The sequence below is a fragment of the Asterias amurensis genome, chromosome 3, assembly GCF_032118995.1.
Source record: "Asterias amurensis chromosome 3, ASM3211899v1".
NCBI classification, from domain to species: Eukaryota; Metazoa; Echinodermata; class Asteroidea; order Forcipulatida; family Asteriidae; genus Asterias; species Asterias amurensis.
This window is the reverse complement of record NC_092650.1, coordinates 22,909,252-22,936,269: the sequence shown is the minus strand read 5'-3', so window position 1 is coordinate 22,936,269 and position 27,018 is coordinate 22,909,252. Positions and strand designations below refer to the sequence as shown.

The 27,018-nt window shown below is 38.4% G+C and overlaps 2 protein-coding genes across 7 annotated transcripts in view; both read left to right on the top strand.

The window, feature by feature from the left end:
- LOC139934726 (engulfment and cell motility protein 1-like) overlaps nt 1–11,058 on the top strand; it is a 35,511-nt gene extending 24,453 nt beyond the window's left edge. For all 5 annotated transcript variants that reach the window (XM_071929106.1, XM_071929104.1, XM_071929105.1 and 2 more), the window contains 6 exons: nt 622–791; nt 1,182–1,297; nt 1,999–2,100; nt 3,695–3,759; nt 6,309–6,389; nt 7,805–11,058. In XM_071929106.1, coding sequence (XP_071785207.1) covers nt 622–791; nt 1,182–1,297; nt 1,999–2,100; nt 3,695–3,759; nt 6,309–6,389; nt 7,805–8,005 — 735 coding nt within the window. In that variant the 3' untranslated portion in view covers nt 8,006–11,058. The remainder of the gene's footprint in view (nt 1–621; nt 792–1,181; nt 1,298–1,998; nt 2,101–3,694; nt 3,760–6,308; nt 6,390–7,804) is intronic.
- Nucleotides 11,059–11,385: 327 nt separating this feature from the next.
- The window catches only part of LOC139934618 (uncharacterized), a 95,195-nt gene continuing 79,562 nt past the window's right edge, over nt 11,386–27,018 (top strand). For both annotated transcript variants that reach the window (XM_071928909.1, XM_071928907.1), the window contains exon 1: nt 11,386–11,427. The gene's annotated coding sequence lies outside the window, so the exon portion shown is untranslated. The remainder of the gene's footprint in view (nt 11,428–27,018) is intronic.

Below are 27,018 nucleotides of genomic sequence, written 5' to 3'. Positions count from 1 at the left end.
GGCAGCTTTATGAAATTGGGCCCAGGTCTGAAGCTGTGCTTTTCTTAATGGCACCTCGTAATGAGGACATTTTAATTTAGATTGGAACATTTCAAGGGGCACCGAGGCAATAACAAGGCATGGAGGTAGTCGCCTTCATAAGCCTTTTTGAGATACGGCGGACACAATGCTACAACACTATTAAGGTTTGGGTAAATTTATGTGTACACACCCAAACCAAACTATACACTCCTCTTGCGTCCGCCATACCTCTAAAAGGCTTATTTTATTGGCTCTGTGAAGTATCAGGCATGTTCTATGGTTGAACCCACTAGCCCCGCACCTCATGAAGCTCAGCTGAAAAGCATTAACTAGGTGGACATTTTCAGGTATACCTGAAGCTTTCTCATACAAGGACTGTTATAGATATGTTCTGTTCTTAGCAAATTCTTGTGCTAGCAGGGTTTATAGACATTGGGTCAAGGTCTGTGTGTAAAGTACAGATTCTAATGGGCTTAGTTTTACACAGCCAAATAAACTTAGTTTGACGCCAACAAGTCAAATCAATTTAGGGAACCTTGTAAAAACATTTAAGTTACTATTTTCTGTGTTTACATCTTTTCTCTCTGTCTCGCTCTTTAGGTGATGAGCGTTGTGAAGGATCAGATAGAGCGAGCTTTGAACAGTCGTTCACCGTCCATGGATCAGTTCTGGACCAAGCTGTCCCAACTCAACTACACTCAGATCCTAAAGCTCCGACAGCAGGAACGGTCCGATAAGGAAGAGTGGAACTCACAGGCTACTCCTGTTGTGTAAGTTGGATAATAGTGTAACGCAGAGATTTAATTAATTAACGGATATGAGCGCAAGTGGAGTCTTTGGTGACGACAACTGAAGAAAACACTTCAAACAGTTATATGGGTTTGGGGTGCATTCAACTTGAGCATCCATTGCCAACGTTTGCGCACGTTTGCCAACATTTTGAGTGGAACGGGTTGTGCACTGCCACCATTGGCCAACGTATGCAACCTTAGGCGAACCTACTTCTGAGGTGTTGTTTGCGTTTTACAACTATCAGAGTAGCTTACGACCAGTCGACGTGTGGAAGAGTTGATCAACCTACTTGACAAATTTTGCTTCTTGTCTTTCTTGCTGTTTGCTTCAAGAAAAAAATAATGTCTTTGTGTTTTAAAACTTTGCAGGGAGTTACGCAAAGAGATCAAGCCAGTCATCATGGACCTAATTAAACAGCAGAGACTGAACTATCTTATGAAGGGCACTCAGTTTAACAAGTTCAACAGAGCCGGAAGGGCAAAAGGTAAGGGCATATTAATTTTTGAATTGTTTAGCTCTCAACTTGTTTAAGAGTTTGAGGTGAAGATATTGAGGCCTGCTGGTTTCAGAGTGAAGGTAGAGGCAAAACTCCCTGGGGGTTGGAGTCTTGAGGTCAAGACTAAGAGCAGCAGCAAAACTAATCAAAACCTTGAGGGTTTGGCTGAAACCAAGGGAGATATAATCGGGAGAGGAGAAGACGACCATAAAGATGTTTTTAAAAGTATTGCCCAGCTTTTTATGCCAGTAAAACATCGAGAGGTAAAGGCAGTGGACACTTTTGGTAATTACTCAAAATAATTATTAGCATAAAACCTTACTTGGTAACGAGTAATGGGGAGAGGTTGATAGTATAAAACATTGTGAGAAACGGCTCCCTCTGAAGTGACGTAGTTTTTGAGAAAGAAGTAAATTTAAACGAATTTGATTTCGGGACCTCAAGTTTAGAATTTGAGGTCTCGAAATCAAGCATTTGAAAGCACACAACTTTGTGTGATAAGGGTGGTTTTTTTTTCATAGTTATCTCAAAAGTCCGACGACCAATGGATCTCAAATTTTCACAGGTTTTTTATTTTATGCATATGTTGAGATACACCAAGTGAGAAGACTGGTCTTTGACAATTACCAATAGTGTCCAGAGTCTTTAAATACTCTTCCAGTTTCTCCCATACCTTTTTTTGTTTTTAGATAAGTTTTGGTATTGTCGGCTGTCGCCCAATCACAAGATGCTTCATTATGGAGACATTGATGAAAGTACGACACCTCCTGCTGAGTCACTCCAGAACAAACGTAAGTTCACATTGTCCATCTCAAGAACTGACTCCGCAGCTTATACGATCCTATATGATCCGCCAATTGTCTATACCTTCCGCCCTGGGTAGTAATTAAAAAGCAGGACAGTTCTTTTCAGAACTGAGAAGTCTCCCGAATATCCGATAAATCTACTCCGCGGTAGTGGAATAAAGCAAGACAGTTCTCTAAGAACAAACTCTACCTGACAAGCAGATACACACACGGTGTTACCGCAGACCAAATATATATTGTTCATCATATCGCATTGTTTGGATGTTAATTTTTGCATCAGGGATAAACAAAATAGTTTGGTTTTTAACCTTACTCTGATGTGTATTAAAGGATTTGGGTACTGTTTGTAACACAAAACACAATGTCCACAGATTTACCTTAAACTTACACCGTTTGAAGATAATGATGGTAGAAAGCGTACCCTAATATATTATTTGCTGAGGTGCTGTAGTTTTTGAGAAATGAGTAAAACAATGACATGAAAATACGTTTTACATGCTAAAATAATTTTATGCTCACGATCACTGAGACGAAAATTATTTTCATGACAGTGTTTTACTCATTTCTCAAAAACTACAGCACCTCAGCAAGTAATATTTTCAGGGAAGCTTTCTACCATCATTATCTTCAAACTGTGTAAGTTTAATGTAAATCTGTGGACATTGTGTTTTTTGTCCTACAAAAAGTACATAGACCCTTTATGTAATTTTTCCTAACAAAAAACACAATGTCCACAGATTTACATTGAACTTACACAGTTTGAAGATAATGATAGTAGAAAGCTTCCCTTGAAATTTTACTAACTGAGGTGCTGTAGTTTTTATGAAATGAGTAAAACAAATAATTTTCGTCTCAGTTTTAGCATGTAAAAACGTATTAACCAGTAATGCTATGGTTTTGGTATAATATCATAACTGGTTAATGGGATTTTACATGCTCAAACAATTTTCGTCTCATGAGACGAAAATTATTTTGTGACTTGTTTTACTCATTTCTCAAAAACTACACAACCTCGGCTAGTAATATTTGAAGGGAAGCTTTCCACTCTCATTATCTTCAAACCCTGTAAGTTTAATGTAAATCTGTGGACATTATGTTTTTTGTCCTACAAAAAGTACATAGGAATAGTGGTTCCTAGCCAAGCAGGGCCTAAAGCGTAAGGAATGCTGGTGCCAGTTTGAGTGTTCCATATGAAGTCATGGATCATTTATGATCAATGTAATTCGTTTTCACCAGTCCTTTGCAACAGTGAAGATTAAGTTTATAATTTTGGACCTGAAAAAATCATGTGGAATAATTTTGTTTCTTTATAAATTTTTGTTTTTTTACCCATACACCAATGTGTGTTAGCACTTTATACTCAGTACTTTCCCTAGTCCTTTGAACAAATATCGTAGGAATTTTTACTCTGGTGGGATTTGAACCCATGACCCTTGCAATTCTAGAGCAGTGTCTTGCCAACTAGACTACCGCGATAGCCTGGTAGCTAGAGGCAGTTCGAATCCTATGTTTTGGCAGCGGGTACCGCAACGATATAGTAGATGTTAAATTATGTAAAAATAAATTTCTATCATTACAGTTCCAGTTGCAGACATTAAAGATCTCTTGGTTGGAAAAGACTGTCCTCATCTCCGGCAAATCAGGGTAACAAAATTTTTGTATTATCAGAAATATTTTGCGGCACTTTGATCTGAATCATGATTTCACAGTTGTCTTCGAACTGTAGTGTTTCGTGGCCGAGCGGTTAAGAACACCGGGCTCAAGCTCTGGTGTTTCTGATCGCCAGAATGTAGAAGTCGAGTCCCGGTTATGACACTTGGATACTTGAGCAAGATACTTTACCTTAGTTGCTATAACCTTCAGATGGGACATCAAGTCAGAGGTCCCGTGTACTAGGATTGGTGGTGCACGTTAAAGAACCCAGAACACTTATCGTGGAAGAGTAGGGGTTTAGCCCCGTGTTTCTAGATCACATAGCAAGCACTCTTGTCAACAGGGCCCAATTTCATAGAGCTGCTAAGCACAAAAATGAAATTTTTGCCTTCATAAAAACAGGTTTTCCAACCAAATTTCCATGTGGTTTTCAGGATAAGCAAACAAAAGCTGAATACTAGTAACAAGCACTATGTAACAAATGGAAACTAGGCTGGTAATACTGTTTTTTTTGGGAAGAAATTTCATGCTAAGCATATTTGTGTGCTTAGCAGCGCTATGAAATTGGGCCCAGGTCTTCTTGGGCTTGCCAGCTACAGTGATTACATTCACTTGTGAGGAATCCTTGACTTCATTACCAGAAATGTATAGAAATAATAGTAACTGACCACTAGCATGAATTTGTCAACTCATCCATAGAAACAGGAATCGTGCCTCAGCAGCTCAAAAAGGCGCACGTCACCCCCATCTTAAAGAACTCAAAGCTAGATAAGAACAAGCTGAGTAACTACAGACCTGTGTCGAATCTGCCGTTCATCTCAAAAGTTGTGGAAAAAGTGGTAGCTGGTCAACTCAATGACTACCTAACATCTAACAACCTGCTTGAGCTGGCACAGTCAGCGTATCGTAAACACCACAGCACCGAGACTACGCTCCTGTGTGTTCAAAATGACATCCTTGGAGCCATTGACAAGAAACTCTCTGTAATTTTAGTGCTACTTGACCTTTCTGCTGCTTTTGACACTATCGACCACCAAATCCTCCTTCAACGTCTTCACTACAATTTCGGTATCACTGGAACTGCTTTGAAGTGGTTTACTTCATATCTGGAAAATCGCACCCAAAATGTAAAAATTGACGGGTCCTTCTCATCCAACACTACATCACGTTTTGGCGTCCCTCAGGGGTCGGTGCTCGGTCCAGTGTTATTTTCCTTGTACTTTTCACCTGTTGCGAACATTGCTCGTAACCACGGTCTGTCCGTTCAGCTTTACGCGGATGACGCACAACTATATCTGCCATTTGTCTCCACGGACGCAAACACTGCAGTTACTCGTACAGAAGCGTGTGTTGCCGAAGTTAAGGAATGGATGGTCGCAAACAAACTTCAACTCAATAGCGATAAGACAGTCATCCTCTTGCTGAACTCCCAAAGTCAACATCGCCACAACACCATTCACAGCATCCTGATTGATGGCCATGTCATTCCTTGTAGCAACACAGCTAGAAACCTTGGTGTCATCTTTGACAGGCACATGAACTTCACAACCAACGTCAAAAACTCCTCCCGAATCGCCATGTACCACTTGAAGAACATAAACCACATCCGCTCATTGCTCTCTGACAAAACAGCAGAGCAACTCATTCACGCACTTGTAACGTCTTGACTCGACTACTGCAACTCACTCTTATATGGACTTCCAGCTTCCACCTTGCATCACCTTCAGAGAATCCAGAACATTGCAGCTCGTATCCTAACACGCTCAAAAAAGTTTGAGCATATCACCCCGGTTCTTCAAGCACTACACTGGCTCCCTGTTGAGCAACGCATCATCTTCAAACTCCTTTGTACAACATACCGTTGTATGACAGAGACTTCATCCCCGTTGTACTTGCAGAGGCTTCTCCTGCCGTATAAGCCCGTTCGCCAGCTAAGGTCCAGTGATGCCAACTTGCTTGCCGTTCCACCTTCCAGGTTGAAAACTTATGGGGATAGAAGTTTCTCGGTTGCTGCCCCCCGCCTGTGGAACGACCTGCCTCTCACCCTTAGATCACAACCTGACATTTTTTCATTCAAATCCAATCTCAAAACTTACCTCTTCAGTCAAGCCTACCATTAATTTTTCCCTTGGTCATATTTTAGCGCAGTGAATAGTTTTCTAGATACCAGCGCTTTATAAGATTTATTATTATTATTATTATTATTAAACAGAATTTGACCTTTGTCATTTGACGTCATTGAGTCACCGTGGTCAAGTGGTTGGACTGCAGGACTTGCAATTACAAGGTTGTGGACTCGAATTCCCAGTGAACCGCTGATTTCACAATGACTAGAATATATATTGTCGTCTAGTTACTGAATCACTATTTCTTGATTTGTGCAATTCATAATCATAGACGTTAAACAAATGTTTGTATGAAACAGATTGGTTGTTGCCAGCTTGGTGTTTATATCCCCTTGTGGGAGTTTGCCGAGTTCCCTTCATGGGAAGATGATCTCAACAAACAAATGTTTGACACTTGACTCTTATCATTCACAGGGCAATGTGACATCAGCATTCTCCATATTACATCATCCGCCAGATCAACATCTAGATTTTGTGGCACCCATTCAGGAAGCAGTAAGTACTTTATCGACCAATCTGTACAGATCTGGGCCCAATTTCATGGATCTGCTTACCGTAAGCACAGAATCGACGCTTACGGAAGCAGGGAATTCTGTGCATACAACAAACCTATTTCATGGGTTAGCGGCGAATTTTGGTGTCTTTGCGTGCGTACTCCACGTGACTAGGCATTCTACGCTTACAAGACTAGCGCAGAAATTCGGCGCTTGCAAGTAAGCGGGTAATCGTGATCGTAATCGCAGAATTCGGCGGTAAGCAGAGCCATGAAATTGTGCCCAGTAGAGAACTGGGCCCAATTTCATATCTGTGGTTACCTGCCCAATTCTGCACTTGATTCTCTGCTTATTAGGCAAGCGCCAAATTTCTGCGCTAGCTGTGTAAGCGAAGAATGCCTAGTAATGTGGAGCATGCTAATTGCTGATTGAAGCGCAGAATTTCCTGCTTCGGTTAGCGCTGGTTCTTTGCTTACGGTAAGCAGAGACATGAAATTTGGCCCTGTTTGAAAGCTGACTTTTGCAGGCTATATGAGTTCTTACACCCCTAGAAGTGTCTGTTTAAGACTTGCATCTTAAGATTTCGAGATCCTGTTTTGAGTTTCTAGAAGAAAAAATATTTATTATGGCAAATTTTTGTTAGGGCAAAGTATACATGTACCTTAAAGGGTATTTATGTACTTTTTCCTAACAAAAAACACAATGTCTACAGATTTACATTAAACTTACACTGTTTAAAGATTGTGATAGTAGAAAGCTTCCCTTGAAATTTTACTTACTGAGGTGCTGTAGTTTTTGAGAAATGAGTATAAGTAATAATTTTCGTCGCAGTTTTAGCATATAAAAACATACTAACCAGTTATGCTATGGTTTTGGTATAATATCATAACTGGCTAAGGGGATTTTACATGCTAAAATAGTTTTGGTCTCATAAGACCAAAATTATTTTGTGACTTGTTTTACTCATTTCTCAAAAACTACACAACCTTAGTTAGTAATATTTGAAGGGAAGCTTTCCACTATCATTATCTTCAAACCTGGTAAGTTTAATGTAAATCTGTGGACATTTTGAAAAAGTACCCGAATCCTTTTAAATTTATGGAACCTTTCGATTGTAGAAATACACAGGATACACTATCTGAACTAATTAAAATCTTTCGGCCGTAAAAACTTTTTACTTAACCACATTATTTTGAAGTGAATTGTTTCACAAGATGCTTTATACTATCGAGAGCTGCTGAAGGCTTCTTACCAAAAGTTGTTTAATATTGCCATTAATTTTAAGAGTGATTAAAAAACCACAAGGGAAATTGACTCGGTAAATTTAAACAATTTGGGGTTGAACGAAAAGAAAAAGACTCAAGCAAGACTAGCAAATGTTTTTATTAACGCTTTGATTCCTGTCCTACTTTCCAGTTTGATATGTGGACGGACGGCATCAACGCCTTGCTAGGGAATCCCATGGTCAGTAAGAAGACAGAGGAGGATCTTGAGATGCTGCTCAGCATGGAGATCAAGATGCGTCTTCTAGACACCGCAAATGTACCCATCCCATCGGAACCCCCTCCAATCCCACCCCCTCCCCCAGATTACAATTTCTACTACGACACACTCTGAAAATATCGTACAAGGTTTTTTAAAGGGAAGTCATTATTTGGGGTATTTGAGATGCCCAGTTATAATACTAATAATCATAACTACATTAGATCTTATATAGCACATTTTACAAATACCATGTTGCGATACACCAAGTGAGAAGACTGGTCTTTGACAATTACAAATAGCGTCCAGTGTCTTTAAGCAGAAAATACCCCTTGACAATGCTGAGCAAAAATTGAGTCGGGCACCAGCCACAACAATGCAAACCAAACGTAACTATATGGCTGGTAACCTGATTCTGCTAAGCAATACTATTCTGTGTTTAGCAAGTTTTTTTGGTGCTTTCAGGTTTTATGATGAAATGTGGCTCTGGTCATTGGGCCAAAAAACATTCCTGTGATCTTTCTTAGCTCCCTTGGGAGTATACAATCGGGGCTGGTGTGATTCTCAAAAAGGCTTCTTCAAACACAATATCAATCTCTACCCTTGAAGGGATCCAATTGTTCCCCTGTGTCAGGAAGCAAAGCACTTATATAGTGAAGTATCTTTCTCAGCAACAAAAGTGTCATGACCTGGATTCGAACCAGAAATTCAATACTTGGTTCCCAGTAATAGCTTTAATTTATTATTAGTAGCAGTAACAAGTCAACTGTGAAGGGCGGAAATACATAATTATTTTTTGTATATTTTTTTAACAATAAGTGATTCTAATTATTTCAGGATATCATATAGCATGTAAAACAAGTAACTTTTTTCCCTTTGTGCAAGTTACTCCTGTCATATGGGCGACTCTTATTATTATTATCATTATGAATAACCAGTAAGCAGCGCTATGAAATTGGGCCCTGATTATACTCCCACCTAGCAACTTTTCAAATCTTGCTTTTGGTGGAAGAGTGTTTCTGGTTCACATGGCAAGCATCGTTGTCTACAGGCTTCCTCAGGCTTGCGAAGCTAAAGTGAGAAATCTTGGTTTCATTAGCAGAAATTTCAGAATGAGCTGATGAGCTTGTCCTCATACACCTCATGTTGCAATGGTGTACTTTAAAGGCAGTGAACCCTATTGATAATCACTCTATTGTTAGTATAAAAACTTAATTGGTAATGACAACGGGGGAGCTGTTGGTAGTACACTGTACATGTATAGATCATTGTGAGAAATGGCTCCTTCTGAAGTAACATAGTTTTTGAGAAAGAAGTAATTTCTCACTCAAATATTAAAACTCTTCAGGCATGAAGCCTTTGAACTAGGCATATGAAAGCAAACAAATTTGTGCAACAAGGGTGTTTTTTCTTTCATTTTATACTCTCTGGCAACTTCGATGATCAATTGAGTCCATATTTTCACAGGTTTGTTAAATTATGCATATGTTTGGAAACACCATAGAGCTATGGATAGACCAAGTGAGAATACTGGTCTTTGGCAATTACCAAAGGTGTCCAGTGCCTTGAAGACAGTTCTGAGGGCAGCTCAGTGGCAATTCAGTTGACACAGTGTGGTAATATTTCAACACTGACACCACACGGCTCCAAACCAAGTTATAAATATTTAATGTATCCCATTTATTTCTCCGTATCGTGTTACAAAAAATAAATAAAGAAGAAACAAAAAAGACCATAAAGACTGAATTTGTAACCTGATTCAGACTTGCAACCTTTGAATCTTTATTACGTTCCTCTAAAGCTTTATATATTAATGTGTCTGGTTTAATAACATATGGGTGTTGAAATTTAAAGGCAATGGACACACTTGGTAATTACTCAAAATAACTGTCAGCATAAAAACTTACTTGGTAACAAGCAACGGGGAGCTGTTGATAGTATAAAACATTGTGAGAAATGGCTCCCTCTCATGTAGCGTAGTTTTTGAGAAAGAAGTAATTTTCCATGAATTTGATTTTGTGAACTCAGAATTAGATTTTGAGGTCCTGAAATTAAAGACTCTGGACACTATTGGTAATTGTCAAAGACCAGTCTTCTCACTTGGTGTATCTCAACATATGAATAAAATAACAAACCTGTGTAAATTTGAGATCCATTGGTCGATGGACTTTTGAGATAATTATGAAAGAAAAAACACCCTTGTCACACAAAGTTGTGTGCTTTCAGATGCTTGATTTTGAGACCTCAAATTCTAAACTTGAGGTCTCGAAATCAAATTCGTGGAAAATTACTTCTTTCTCGAAAACTACGTCACTTCAGAGGGAGCCGTTTCTCACAATGTTTTATACTATCAACCTCTCCCTATTACTTGTTACCAAGTAAGGTTTTATTTTGAGTAATTACCAAAAGTGTCCACTGCCTTCAAGCACCTGAAAGCACACAACTTCGTGTAACAAGGGTGTTTCTCTTTCATTATTATCTCGCAACTTCCTCAACCAATTTAGTTCAAATTATCACAGCTTTGTTATTTTTTTACATATGTTGAGATACACCAAGTGAGAAGACTGGTCTTTGACAAATACTGATAGTGTTCAGTATCTTTAATGAGGTTTAAATATGGTAACAAAGACGGACGTTGTTGAAAGCATATATCTGTGTAAAAAGCCTGCATGATATCGTGAACATTTTTAAACATAGTAAAAGGAAATATTTCTTTTGAAAGCTCTTAAGAACCATCCGCTGTGTATTGGGAAAGATTTTTAAAAGTATGGAATCCATTTAATTTATTTAATCAAGAATAAACTATACTTACATTTTAAAAAGAATGAACAACATTGTCTCCTGGGAAAGAATTTTAATTTCATCACTCAAATTTTAGTGAACTGACGAGTATTAATTGGGGAGACAAACTAATTAAAAGAAAGTCAGAACAAACTTCATGAACAACTACTGGTACTTCATCAGATTTGTTATTATTGAAAGTATTAATTCAATTGATAAAAACAAACATTGTCCTCCAGTTTTCCACTTTTTTCATCGTACAAAGTCTTACAAAAATTCATTCCTCAAACTTTTTATCAGATAAATTCATGCATAACTATAGTCTTAAAGCATCAGGTAGCCACTTTCAAATTAAACTGTGATCTGATATGATGTTGATCTATGTGGAATAAAAGATAAAGACAAAAATCAACTACGTACTTATTTGGTTTGTCTGTTTAAATTTGTTACACTGTCAATGTACTTGTACATTGACTTTTTCCATTTTTCTGAAGTCAAATTTATTAACAAAATTAGTCCATTTTTCTTAAGTAAAATTTTATCACAAATTTAACTTAAGTGTGGTTAACCATGCTTAATTCTTCAGTTAAAAAGGTAGGCCCTTAGGCCTACTTGTATCTTTCTTATAGCATATATTACACATTTTAGTAATAATTCATTACCTCGCTCATAAATGGAATCGCCCATCCGCAGTTTCTTCATTATTTTGTTTGCACGCACGGTGGGTAAAGAATGGCCGATGTGACAGTGACAGCAGCATGACACACTCGACGAAGGTAAATAAAATCTTCTTTTTATTATCGTTTTAGGTAGTTACATCACGATTTTATCAGATTCTATTGAAAGCATTCTCTGAGATCAATTAGAAGATGTAATGTGTTGGCTATTGTCAAAGATTCAGGGTAAAATCAATGAGAAACGAGCCAAGTTTTAGGAGTACGGGCGAATGCCAAGATGATGGCGGCGTTCGGCTAGTTGGGATGCCGTCGTGATGCTGCGCTGACCCCGGCGGCTTACCTCTGACTGGGATGAGCCTGGCAAGACGTCTCGTGGGATTTTATTTTTTAGATGCACTGATTTTTTTAACATTCATTATTTGCAATTTACACTGCAAACTCCACTCTGTTTTCCATGAAGTGTTGCGTGCAGGTTGAAAAAAAAATATAATCATGTGGGGTAAAGTTTGCAGGGAATTTTATTTTTAATTTTAAAATTAAAGTAAAAAAGACAAATGTTTATTTTTAACCATCATGTTTATTTTTAACCATCCACGATGGATCTCTCATCCTCCATGGTTTGTGTACAGAGTAAGGATTTGTGTAGACCCAGTGACTGGGGCGCTAGATAATGTCCAAATTTTCGAAAAAGGAATCTAGCGTTCCAGTCACTGGGTCTAGGATTTGTGTTACATGCTGTCTTTGAACTTAATAATAATAATAATATTAATAATATCAAAGTCTTATTATATAGCGCACGTATCTACCAAACAAGGTACTCAATGCGCTGAGTATTTGTAAAATTGTATACAAACTTTCAGAAAGATAGGTTATTGCAGTGATGGATTCTGAGACCCAATTATGTAGCACTTATGTAGTACTTCTAGAAACTGTAAGGCTCACAGGGGAGCCTTATAGTTTCTAGAAGTACTGTCTTTGACTTGACCATGGAGGTAGAATTACTCTTCCCCGTTACTGGACCAAGACTAAAAACTATTTTACTAACCCGAAAAGACCATGAAGAAAGGTGTAAATTTCAAAAATGTATACTAGTAGGTCAGTAAAGAACACGGTGCCCTTTCATAAAAAAATAGAAATTAGCAACAAACAATTTTATAATATCAACTGCCTGTGTGCGGATCAGAGCATGGCATGTTCCAAAGGTGATTGTGAGTTTATTTGCCTGTACTTGTTAAATCTATTGAGTACCATTTGTGCCAAGAAAAAATTCAGAAAGAAATATTAAAACAAAAAAAACAAAATTTGTTAGACCAGTTCATAATTCGTGAAAAAACCTAGAAAAGAAAAGTATCTTCAAAAACCTTGAGGCTTGATTTTATTATTGGATTAGTTAGAGAAATAATGATGAGACTGGATTAAAGACTCTCATAAAAAAATATGTAATGTACATGTGTATTACATAATTATTTAGAATTGAATGACTTTTAATGGCTACACTTAAAAAATGACTGACTGTTGGCCAAGTAAAATAAATATTATGTTGCTCGTCTGGACTTTTTGAAAAAGTTGGTGAGGGAGGTCCTTGTTATTTGTTATTTTCAGATTTTTTGTTATTTTTTCAAGACAGCCACCATGTCTAAGATGGCCGCCACATCGTATTTGAAAATGTTTTATGAGTATGTTCTGTATACCTCAAATTCTGTGTGTGTTTATGTGTCCATTTTGATACATTGTAATTCTTTCTAAAGAGTTATTCTTGCTTTTGCTCCAGAGTTTTTCTGTGTGCGTGGCATCACGTTCTTGTGCAAAGAACTGTGGCATGCAAACCTGAAGGGCAAAATGTTTCAAAGTAACGAGTTTTCATTATGCGTTGCAAATTAGCATTTCTTGTAGGCCTACATGTAAGAAAGATGATGAAATTCAATAAAATTAAAGGGTACATGTGAAATAGCTATCAATGTAAATTGATTTTAAAGCTTTTTTTATTTTATTTTTTAAATATATATTTTTTTATGACAAATAACAAAAAAAGTCGGTGCGACCGCCAAAACCGAGGCAGGCGGGGACGAGCAACATGTTATTTATTGTACTTGGCCTTAATTGTATTTATTTGTTGGAAAGGGTAGCTTAGCTGACATCGGAGTCCAATCTTAGTTGTGCACTTTGAAACATTCCATCCATTCCTTTTAATAAACTGTGTAGACGCTAAAAAACATGAGTCAGCTACAATACATCTGTACACTAAGTGTACTATAGGTTTTGCCCTTTTCATTAACGCACTACACAAGCTGGTACTGGTAGGATACAAGTAGAAAAGTCAGAAGTCAGCGACAGTTACAACGTGTACAGTGTACGCAGTCCGTGAACTTATAAAGTCTGGGTTTCGCTGGCACCATTCGCTAGGAGATGAAACAAACCATGGCATTAGACATCCCCACTTTAAAGGCACTGGGCACAATTGGTAATTACTTAAAAACATAGCATAGAAACTTAGTTGGTACCAAGCAATGGTGAGCCGTTGATAGTGAAACATTGTAGGAAACAACTCCCTCTGAAGTAACGTAGTTTTTGAGAAAGAGGTAAAACACGTAATTTCTCACTAATATCTTAATCTGAGAAAGACTTTACGCAGGCCTGGAGCCTTTCTCAGGCATCTGAAAGTACACAATTTTTTGCAGCAAGGGTGTTTTTTCTTAAATTAATCTACTTGCAATTTAGCTGACAAATTGAGCCCAAATGTTCACAGGTTTGTCATTTTTTAAATGTATTTGCAATTAAATTGGGGAGGTACATAGTGCTTTCTGCTCTACTGGCCAGGCTTCATGATGATACCCAAGCCTACATCCGTATGGACTGTAAAAGGGGTTAGCCTGTTTCAGCCCTAGGAGTAGGTTGCAACGGCCTCTGGAAAAAAATAATTGTAGCACACACCTTGAAGTAGCCTACTGGCCTTGTGTGGTTGGCGACTTGCATAAAAAAAAATTAAAAATAATAAATATATACCAAGTGAAAATACTAGTCATGACAATATTACCAAAGATGTCCTGTGCCTTTAAGAGTCCCTGCCTGTAAGAGTGTACCAAGTGGTGATTCATGGGTTCTCAGATCTTCTTCTAAAAAATTAGAGTGATACATCATCATACCAAACGAATAAATCCAAAATTTTAGTTTGCTGACGCTTTCGGTTTTGGAGTTACCAGTTATCAAAGTTTGGGCCAAAAAGCCCTCGAGAAACGAATAGTACATTCCCTGTAAACACAAAAATGTGCGCCAAGGTCATCCCAACAAAAGTAAAACATTTTTTGAAACCTCCAGTTGGGCTTATAACAAAAGTAAAAAAAAAAAATTGGGATCTCGTTGGCGCATCATGTTACGCGCACCTGAACCTTTGACGAACAGTGCCCTCGTGCCATTTTCAACGCCTCATAACTCAGCGCGCCTATAAGTTCCCATGAATTAAACAAGTTCAAATGAAAGAGCTTGCATCCCTAAAACAAATTTAAGTGCAAAGTGCGTGGGATCTCGTTGGCGCAGACAGATAATAGAGGTCAAAGTTCAAACTTTACCAATATATTTTTTTGCACCTCCGTAACTTCGCGCGCCAACAACAAAAAATTGTTTTTATGGCAACTGGGTATTGGAACAGTTTTCATCTAATGACAAATGAAAAAAGAATCTTGGGATCTCTGCATCTTGCATGTCAAAAGATTTTTTGAAAATTTTCTAAAGTATTGTCATTCCACACATTTTGGCCTAAATTGGGACAACATTCACTTTTTTCATCACTGTAAGTATCTGTGCCAACAAGATCCCATCAATGTTTTCTTGTATTTGGTTAAGTTGAGTGTTCCTAAACAGATTTCAATTGAAAAATAATTGGGATCATGTTGGCCCACCAATATAACAAAGGTCAAAGGTCATATGAAACTACACTACTGCCTATTTTGGGCGATTTTACGTCGTCTAGAAATCCACGCGCCAATATGATCCCATTATAAGTGGTTTTCCCCAACATAAAGGATAGAGCCCTTGTTCATTAAATAAAATCTTGAAAAGGCTCTGAAGTTGGCTCTTGACAGAAATATAAAAAACACCCATATTCTGTGTAACCTTTGACCTTGGCAACAGTTACCCACCAACATTAAACTAACACCATTTGTAAAAACAAGTCCAGTCTATCTCTTGACCAAAATTCACTTTGGAGACCTATCCCCTTCATGGTTTGCCAACATTTTCAAATTGGGGGATATTTCTCACTTTCGGTTGCCACAGCAATGCATAAGTATAGGCATGTATTGCGAACTTTTGATCTGTAATATTTGTTAGCGCCACTCAAATCCCATTTGATTTTTGCTTTTTATTTGTTGCTGAGAATCTATATAATCATAAAATGCGGACAACTTAATGGGATCATATTGGCGCGTGGATTTCTAGACGACGCAAAATCGCCCAAAATAGGCAGTAGTGTAGTTTCATATGACCTTTGACCTTTGTTATATTGGTGGGCCAACATGATCTCAATTATTTTTCAATTGAATTCTGTTAAGGAACACTCAACTTAACCAAATACAAGAAAAAATTGATGGGATCTTGTTTGGCACAGATACTTACAGTGATGAGAAAAGTGATTGTTGTCCCAATTTAGGCAAAAATGTGTGAAATGGCAATACTTTAGAAAATTTTCAAAAAATCTTTTGACATGCAAGATGCAGAGATCCCAAGATTCTTTTTTCATTTGTCATTAGATGAAAACTGTTCCAATACCCAGTTGCTATAAAAACAATTTTTTGTTGTTGGCGCGCGAAGTTACGGAGGTGCGAAAACGCAATATATTGGTAAAATATGAACTTTGACCTCTATTATCTCTCTGCGCCAACGAGATCCCACGCACTTTGCACTTAAATTTGTTTTAGGGATGCAAGCTCTTTCATTTGAACTTGTTTAATTCATGGGATCCTATAGGCGCGCTGAGTTATGAGGCGTTGAAAATGGCACGAGGGCACTGTTCGTCAAAGGTTCAGGTGCGCGTAACATGACGCGCCAACGAGATCCCAACTTTTTTTTTTTACTTTTGATAGCCCAACTGGAGGTTTCAAAAAATGTTTTACTTTTTTTGGGATGACCTTGGCGCACATTTTTGTGTTTACAGGGAATGTACTATTCGTTTCTCGAGGGCTTTTTGGCCCAAACTTTGATAACTGGTAACTCCAAAACCGAAAGCGTCAGCAAACTAAAATTTTGGATTTATTCGTTTGGTATGATGATGTATCACTCTAATTTTTTAGAAGAAGATCTGAGAACCCATGAATCACCACTTGGTACACTCTTACAGGCAGGGACTCTTAAAGGCACAGGACTCTTAATACAACAAACAAGGAAGAAGAAAAAACACCAGATGTGTAGTGAGACATCAATTATTGAGCTCTAGCTCAGAATCCAAATACAAAAGCAGCTGTGAAGTGAAGACTTAAATAGGTTTTTTTGTGAAAGAAATTAAAAAGAAGAAAAAAATGAGATGTTTTTAGTTTAAACGGTACACACATTTAACTCAAAATTATCCCCTCCCCAGAATAGCTTAGTGTCGCCTCTGATTCTTGCTGGGCCCACATTGGTAAAATAAAATGTACATTTCTTTAGATCAAAATATTGATCTGCATCAACAAACCTTTCATTTATTATTAACCCACTGCCACAATCCTTGTCATGTTCAAGTTCCTATAAATAGCATTGATCAGCAATTTAATGAGCACCGTCCCCAGCAGTGTCCCCCCCCCCCCAGCAGTGTCCCCCCCCCCCATATCTTGATCTAGACTACATGCAAGGGGAACCTGTCAAATGACTGCTTTTCAATTTTTCCTAAATTGCTAAATTACATCAATAGACTCTCCACAAAATACATTTTTACGCTAGCGTAGGGGTTAAATTAGGGGGTGGGGGGGGGGGGGGGGGTCCACAAGACCACGTATCGAGGCGATAGCGGAACGAACCTCATACATGTAGTTCTAGGAGTTAGTACATTGCAGTAATGCTTCTCAGATTGTGTATTAGGGATTATTCTTCATGTGTACTAGTAGTAGCACTCCGGATTTTCGGTGAATCTCAAAAACGTTCATGACCGTCTTTTGAAATTTTCACATGTTAAATTTATTGTATCTAGTCCTATTATGCACTACATTTAATAGTCCATTAAATCTAACGGTTCCAACAACCAAGGGTAAACTTAAAGCCATTACACACTTTCGGTAAACAGTGTTATCCAAGTCCCACACTTCGTGTATTACAACTTAATATATAAAATAACAAACCTGTGGAAATTTAGGCTCAATCAATCATCGGAGTTGGGAGAAAATAATGGAAAAACCCAATTTCGTTTCCGCGCATTTTGCCGTGTCATGACATGTGTTTAAAATAAATCCGTAATTCTCGCTATCGAGAATTGATATTATTTTAATGTTTTCTCAAAAAGTAAAGCATTTCATGGAACAATATTTCAAGAGAAGTCTTTCACCATTACCTTCTGTAAACCCTGTAAATCATTGTAAATCTGTGAACTTTTTTTCTTCTTTTCTGTACCGAAAGTGTATAATGGCTTTAAGTGTAGTGGGTTTGATTTGGTCTATTGAGTTTGTGTGCAGTGTTTTGCACAAACTCTGCCTGTCATTGCACACAGTTTTTATATGAAACACATGCTGAGGGTATGCGCCAGCCATTAAATCTAATTATTTCCTTCAAATTCATGCTGGTACTGTGCACAAAATATGAATGGATGTCAATGAAATACTGTATTATAAAATAAGAAAAAAGTTCATCACACAATGCTGTACAATGTACAGTATTGTAGCATCTGTACAATGTACAGTTATTGTACCATCCAAACCTTCCGAGTCACCTATAGAAATTATTATCCGGTCGCCATGGTAATATGATTAGCTAACTGCATCTTTCCCCTGGATTAAGTGAAGGGGAATCGAGGATTAGCTCCGGATGTCTGTACACTTTAGTTTTTTAAATTGGATTTTAAACCTTATTTGAAGGACATGTCTTATTCAGTTGTGTAGATTAGGCCCCATTCAGAATACATATTATTGGCAGTTTTTTAATCTTAGGAAAGGTACAGTATTTGTAAATTAGAAATCAATGAGATTTATCATTGGACTACAGAGTAAAATACATTATGAAAAAGGGGTGCACCATTTTGTCTAGGGGGACTTATTTGTTACATTAAAGATAAACTGGCTCGGAAGTGAAAGCAGTTTACATTATTTATGTTTTAAATTAAAATTGTAAAAAAAAAAAATTGTTTGGATACATTTTAAGAAATTTAAAAACTTCAGATTTCAACAGGGGAATTAGCCAGCAATGAAGGCATCTTTATCCCTTACCCTCCCCAATCCAATCCTTCTATCATTTGCTAAATCCTCTTTGCTAAAATGATAATTCAGAAAGCCGGATGGCTGCAGGTCTGCGTAAATGACTGGGTCAGGTAATTCCATTCTGGGCCCAATTTCACTTAACGGTAAGCAAATTTGCGTGCTTACTGTAGCAGAAAAATTTGCTTAAAAAAAATTGGGCGGCCATATTGCGTGTTTACCGCGGATTTGCATTGTGACGTCATGTATTATTTTCATGCTGTTAGCACCGGAAGGTTAGCATGCCTTTTCGTAATGAAATAGAAATTGCAAAGTAAGCACAAAATCGGTCGCTTAGCAGCGCTATGAAATTGGGCCCTTATTGTAAGCCCTTGAACAATTTGGTCTGGAGTGACATTGAAGGGATGATATTGGAGGATTGGGTGTCACTTGGAGGCAAAAATTTGCAATCTCATTTTGTAGTTTAGGACTGCTCTATATTACTCTAGATGGAGTATGGGGTCGTCCAGTGTTTAAGACATCAGGGCCCAATTTCAAAGAGCTGCTAAGCACACAAATTTGCTTAGCATGAAATTTCTGCCTCGATAAAAACAGGATTACCAACCAAATTTCCACATGATTTTCAGGATGAGCAAACAACAGCTGAATACCAGTAACAAGCAATATGCAACAAATGTAAATTTGGTTGGTAATCCTGTTTTTATCAAGGAAGAAATTTCATGCTAAGCAAATTTTTGTGCTTAGCAGCTCTATGAAATTGGGCCCTGCTCTAGTTGGGGTTGGTTGTGGGTTCGAAACCCACCCAAGCAATATTCCTGCAGAGAGGATGTTCTACCACAGTGCAGGCTGGAGTTATTCTGAGGCCATGAAGGCCGTAGTAGTCTTTTTGAGGTATGGCGGATGTGGTGTTACTAAATCTTGTGTAGCATGCTGTTTTTATGTGTGCATATTAATACTGATAATTGTTAAGGTGTTAGGCCTAAACTTAGTAAAACAGTTGATGAAATGTAATGATTTAATAATGTTGATAATAATATGATCCAAGTGAATTATAAGTTATTATCTGCCTGCCACTCAGAGCAGAATAAAAAAAAATTTGTTCGATTTTTTTAATGAATGAAAAGTTTGTGAAAAACTCATGGAAAAAAAACATTCATGAAAAATACCTCAAAAATTCATGAATGAAATTTTCATCAACCAATTGTCTCATTTGTTGTTCAAGTACGTTGATGGCCAGTTCATGAACTGATGTCAATTAACAACCATGAACTATTTGTGAATATTCATGAACAGTTCATGATCATCTTCGCCTGTGAGTGCACTGTGTGGTTTGGGTTTTTCTCTGGTGTCATTATAAAAATTTACCATGATTTTTTATTTATTAAGGAACAATCTCTGGGGTGTATTTTTAGAGGCTCTGTGCAGATGAATGCAAGGTCACAGGTTGACCTAATTTTAAAATGTTAAAGATAATTTGTTGTCTCTGTGGGATATAGGTTATTGTGACTGTCAAGGGTTGTCAGTGCGTGGTACATGTACGTACCCTCCCTGTTAGCTTGTTAGCCAGCCCGGAGATCAGATTTTCAACCACGTCTCCTCATCCTGATTTAGCCTGAACTTGTTTGCTAGCCTGTATGCTTCATTTTGAAAAGGTCAAGGGCAGCAAGGCATTTTTTTTCCTTGGTACATGTACATGTAAAAGGTGCTCTTAGGAGGGAATTGTAAGTTTCTACTTGAGCATTTTGAGGGTACCAAGGCATTTGAGGTACCAGGGGGCATGGAGGCCTCCGTGAAGTATCAAGCCTGCGATTGTTGCCTAATGTAACCACTATGGGGTTTTGATTTGAAAACATTTTTGAATAGCGCTTTATAGCCATCGATAGGCTTATCAAATCAATTAGTAATTAGGATTTGAGGCATTGCATGGTGAGGTATCAATGTATATTTGGTTTGCGGTAACACCATGTGTGTATCTACTTGCCAGGTAGAGTTTGTTCTTAGAGAAATGTCTTGCTTTATTCTACTGCCGCGGAGTAGAAAATCGGAGGTTCGGGAGACTTCTCAGTTCTGAAAAGAACTGTCCTGCTTTTTAACTATTACCAGGGCGGATGGTATAGAAAGTTTACGGGACTACTACTTTAGCCACTAATCAGTAATTGTTTCCTTATTTGTAGAACTGTCCTGGTTAAAGGCCCGGTCACACAGGCCAGGATAACGATAACAAAAATGCTTATTTAACCAGTCAAGGGCGTGCATTTTTATCAATTTCGTTCTCGTTATCAGGGCCTGTGTGAACGGGCCTTTAGTCTGTAGATGTCTTACATTACGTATCCATTGTGGGGGAATACTTTCTAGATTTGAAACAATAAAAAACTTACATTTGCAGTGGATGATTTTACATGGGGAGACTGAAACGGCTAAAGCCGGCCAAAGGGCGAAGCTACAATTTTATTGCGCCCGCAACAAACCGTCGGCAACGCGCAGACAAAATATGCTCAGGTCACAACAACTGAGAAATCGTGCATCTGCGATTGGTTCCCGACCCTCAGAATCATGTCGTACAAGTTGAAATTGTTATATTGCGACTGTTAATTTTTTCAGACTGTCTTAAAATTATCGCAGTTTCGCTCAGGTCTTAAATAATTGCTGACTAAAAAGTTCCTGATGGTCTTACATGTAGCTCAGGAACAGTGTGATCCTGAAAAGTCAGCCGCCGATTTGTTTTTTGTTGACGCAAAGTCGACCGGAGGCTGGCTTAATAAAAAAGAAATTGTACACACCAAACAGTTTGTGATACGTAGGAGTGAAGTCAAAGTTCAACTGTGCATCAGAGAAGAAGTACCAGTCCTGGCATTACACAAAGGCCATAGCTTCTGTTGTGCCTGGTTGTGGCCTGGGTGCCCCTTCAACAAGTTTCCCATAGACTTTATAAAAGGTTTCCAGTGGAAGTGCCCTTTTGCAAAATGAAAATGGCATTGCCCACTCACGAAGATGAGTGCCTGTAGTGCAAGTCCAAAATCCAAGTTTGTTTAGCCACTACTTTAAACAGAAATAGGCTGCCCTAATTTCAACCCCCTCACAGGTCCGTCAAAACACAATCAACACAAAAACAAATAATTCTCACTCCTCAGGGCTGCATTGCACATCTCAATCAGCAACAACAAATGAAGCGATTTCCAACCCCCCCCCCCCCCCAACCAACAATAGCCGACATTCAAACGTCTCCAATCTGACAGAAAGACCAAGCGAGACGAGTCATTCACCTTGCCCCACAAGTTTCATCATCACGGCAACCTCAAATAAGAAGAAAAAAAACATGAAAAAAACAAAATCCTGTCTCAGTCGTCCCATCCGCCGTCCGTCTCCCCCCCCCCTCCCCCACAGGGAAATCACATGGAGTGAAGCAGGCAGGTGAAAAACAGCCTTGAAGATCTTGCAGTTTGGGATCGCAGATAAGAGCGAAGCACGACGACGCAACAACACCTGTCCGACTAGTGGATGATTACGCATGACCCTGACGGACATGACGAAAAAGGAGTTATCATAATGTTATGCCAGAAAAACAACATTGTTAAAAGGCATAAAATTACAAAAAATGTACAACCGGGGTATTTAAAAAAATTATTCCACTATTGCACAGAAAATCCGTGATCACACCTTAAAAGATTGGTAAATTTTAATTTTGTCTCATACTGTAAAAAAATAAGTTCAAAGAATAAGCTTCGAGTGTTATTGAGCAGGTGCTACTGTACATTCTTAAAAGTTCAAAGGTCGTTTTTTCAGCATCGCTCACGAGTGGAGGATAAGCACAATCACTAAGCGGAGGAAAAGAAACTAACAAGGATTCCCCTAGTAGCGGCGAGCGAAGCAGGAAGAGCCCATCGCTGAATCCCTGGGCCCCACCGAGGGTTTGAGGGAACTGTGGTTTTCTGTGTCTGAAAGATAAAAGAATAATTTGGCCCTTTCGGCTTAAACATCGGGCCTCAATTCTTTCCTTTTATCTACCGGTAGTTTTTTTGATCATACAAAGGCATTACATTATTAATTTCAATAAATTTTTATAATAAGCTTAAAATTTAAAAATAGAATTGTTTAATTTTAGTTTGAAAGCAAACTGATTACACGATTTTTATAGGAGAACCCTATTTCTTTTTTTTTGCTGTGAAATATTTCCCTCTGAAATGAAGTCATATTTAAGGAAACTGTGTATGATACCCTATAAAAAGCAATCTGATTTTTGTCGTTGCAATCAAATTTAACGACAATGTGTTTTCATTCTAAAAATTGCACGTCAAGGTTTTTCACTATTTTCTCCTGACTCCCACAATGGATTAAGCCCCAATTTTCACAGGCTTGTAAAATTCATACGTAGTTGATGACTCAAAACATGAACACTGTCAGATACTGTTTTGTCAACTCTACCAATCATGTATACCTTTGACAAAGTTCTCCGTCATTTTATTTTGCCTTTCTGTTTTTCATCATAGGACAGAATGATTAATTTTTAGGCCAATCATCATCTAGCGCTGCTTTACACAATTACGTACCATAGATAATAAAATGTAGGTCATAATTATTGATAGTGGCCTAGTTTACATTGTTCTTTTCATTGGCGCTTTGTTGCTTCAAAAGCAATCAATGTGGCTTGAGATAATTCCCAGTAGCACCTCCCCCCCCCCACCAACATGACCATTTCCTGACCTTTCCTATATATAACAACTGAATCAGCTTGCAAAAATTGTCTCTAATGATTTGTTTATTTTCTACTCGTGACTTCCTCCCATTTGTAAATTCTCCTCTTCAAGTTCAAGTAAATGAGTGTCTGGCCTGGCCTTACTGCCCTGTACATGAGCCCCAATAAATGGCTGAATTCCAGGCCCGTGTATCACTTGATATTATTTTCTAGCGTGCTTTCCTCACATGTCGTTCCAGAAGAAGTACACATCACATGCATGAACATAAGGGCAAGGAAGGATTTGGCAACATTCTTTTTCTCAAATACAATCACAAGGGGAATTATTCTGACTCGCATAAAAACTAGTGTTTACGACATTCACCAAAAGATGTAGCCAAATGTTATGGTAACGTATAAGAGTTTTGAGTGTCTTTGCCCTTGAGTAAATGAGTGTACTTGCCTGGCTTCACCGCCCTACCAATACATTGTTTTTGTCTGTTTCGGAAGCCTGCAAGCCTTAGAAAGTGGCTAAAGATCCGAGTATCACTTGATGTTATCCTCTAGTGTGCTTTCCTCACATGTTGTTCAATCCAGAAGACGTGCATTGTATGATTTACATGAGCATCGGGGCAAGGATTTGGCAACATTCTTTATCTTATCACACAGGAATTAATCTGACTCCCACAGAAACTTGTGTTTACGACATTCACCTTGCAAAAGATGCACCCGAATGTTATAGTCCTAAATGGTGAGTTGTCAGAGTTTTGACATGTCTCTGCCCTCTGGGGACTTAATGCAGACGTAGAACTTATTGTTCGCACAGCCTCGTTCGCTCAACACAAAGTGTTGAATGCCTCTCATCAGAGGGCCTCAACAATCGCTTGGTCTGCTGTGGGTCTGTGAGATCTATTTCTCTCCCCATCAAGGGACTTACAAAGTCGTCACTGACGGCACCTGGATGATGTCAGCATCTCAAGGAGGACGGATAGCGGCATGGGACAGACCTCATGTTTTTTTTTCCCTACCATGATGTTTTAAAAAGGTTCAAGCGAGTTTATGTAAATTCGATTAAATTATGCATTGATCTGCATAATTCATCTTGACAAGGAGAGGATGTTTCAAAAAGGTTCAAACAAGTAAACGTTAATTCAATAAATGCATTTAATCTTGACAGCGGTGTATTGCATTGACAAGGAGACGATGTTTCAAAAAAGGTTCAAGCAAGTTTATGTAAATTCAAATTTATTATGCATTGATTTTCATAATTGATTTTTACAGCGATGTGCATTGCATTCACAAAGTGATGATGGTCATTAATAAATTACCAGAGTTGTCCACACAGTTTCTTAAAGTACATGTTGCAGGTGAAAAATAGTAGGCAGTTTTGTCAAAAGACTGAGCGAGCGGTACTGTACATATCCCGCCTTGCTGCTAAAAATAATGATAGCTATGGAAACAGAGCTTTTTCTAGCATTTAACAGTTTGGTATAACTTTCACAACAAGACAGTGTGGGATAATTCTGATACCCAATCCATGTTATCAAACAAGAGTGGGGTGGCAAGCTAGAGCAATTCAGCTGAATAATCGCATTTCATCCATGACTGGTCAGATCCCAGGACATTGTAATGTACTGCATGTATCTTTTTTCTGGGGTGAAGGGCGTCTCATTCTCAAATGAGGGCACTTGAAACTACACGTGTTCTTTAGGGGCATGAAGGCAGGCCTTGATATAAAGGCCTTGTAGCGTGTCGTGGTCGAGCGGATAAGAGCAGTCTACAATAAGTCAAGCTCTGGCGTTTCTTATCAGCAGAGTGTGAGTTCAAGCCCTGGGCCCAGTTTCATAGCGCTGCTTAGCAGCCGATTTTGTGCTTACTGTGCAATTTCTATTTCATAGCGCTGCTAATACTGAAGCACACAAAAAGGCATGCTAACTTTCTGGTGCTTACTGCACAAAATAAATGACGTCACAATGCAAATCCACGGTAAACACGCAATATGGCCGCCCAATGTTTCTGCTAACCTGTGAAATAGGCTAAGGCTTAAGCAAATTTTTCTGCTAGAGTAAGCACACAAATTGCTTACCGTTAAGCAGTGCTATGAAATTGGGCCCTGGTCGTGACACTTAACCACAGCTTTGTCCTTCGGATGGTACGTTAAGTCGTAGGTTCCGTGTGTTGTAAATGCTGGTTAAAGAACTCAGTGCACTCATTGTTAAGAGAGACCTGGATTTAGAGCTAAGATTACGAACTGGATGATATTTTTGTATGAGTTCCTGGTGATAAGTTGGGCCTAAACCTAAGAAGGCTTTTACACTTTAAGAGCGAAGTTCAAGACAATGCCAGGGAGGCTTAGAAGCAATTATCTCTCTAACTTTACGCTTCAAGAGCGAAGTTCATCAAGGCTTGCCCAGGGTTGGATTTCACAAAGAGTTAAGACTTAAGTCTTATCGTCCTAACTTAGGACTAGCCTTAAATTTTCCTGTTCCTTTAGACCTACATATGCATGTACTTGGAGGCAATCATCTCTCTTGCTCATTATGGACAAATCATTACTTGTTCTATGTTTTTTTTACCAATCTCACCAATTATTCTATCAACTGTGTCAATAAGTCAAATCTGAGATTCAATATCCGGGGGCGGTCTGTATATTCATCTTATGTAATCACCTCAAGCAGCCGGGAGTTGGGCACTGCACATGTTTGATGGTCCTGTCAAACATGGAAAATTATTATCGTCCACTTTGTGAGATTGTTTGCGTCAAACATTAATCATCGGTTTTGAGGGGAAAAACGCTTCCTGCTCTTCTAGCCCTGTCGTTAACGAGAATTACGGATTTATTTTAAACACATGTCATGACACGGCGAAACGCGCGGATACAAGGGTGGGTTTTCCCGTTATTTTCTCCCGACTCCGATGACCGATTAAGCCCAAATTTTCACAGGTTTGTTATTTGATATAGAAGTTGTGATACACGAAGTGTGGGCCTTGGACAATACGGTTTACCAAAAGGGTCCAATGGCTTTAATGTGTACGTTGTTAGTATTCTGTAGATATTGCATAATTCATGATATGTGTAATTCGCATACTGGAATAAAACTGATGAGTGCGATTTGCAAGGTTGGTACCCCCTGTACGTAGTATGCATAATTCATGCCATATTGTGCGTGAATTAAGCTCGAAACGCATACTCAAGACTTGGGGGATCAAATGAACATGTTTAAATGACGAAAACCGTTCCGTTTCTAATGATGATGGTTGCATTCGAAATGTATTGAAGTACACGGAAGTGTAAAGCAGTGGACACACTGAACTACAATGTAATTGTCAAAGACCAGTATTCTCACTTGGTGTAATGCATAAAATGAAAAACCTGTGAAAATATGGGCTCATTGGTCATCCAATTCGCAAGAAAATAATGAAAGGAAAAACACCTGTGTTGCGTTACTTTGTCATGTTTGTGTGCTTTCAGATGCATTTAAGTTTTCAGCTGTTAGTCTTTTTTTATTTGAGTGAGAAATTACTTCTTTTTCATAAACTTTTTGAAATACATTTCTTCAGAGGGAGCCGTTTCACACAATGTGTTTTACTGTCAACAGCTCTCGATTGCTCGTTATCAAGTAAGTTTTTATGCTAACAATTAGTTTG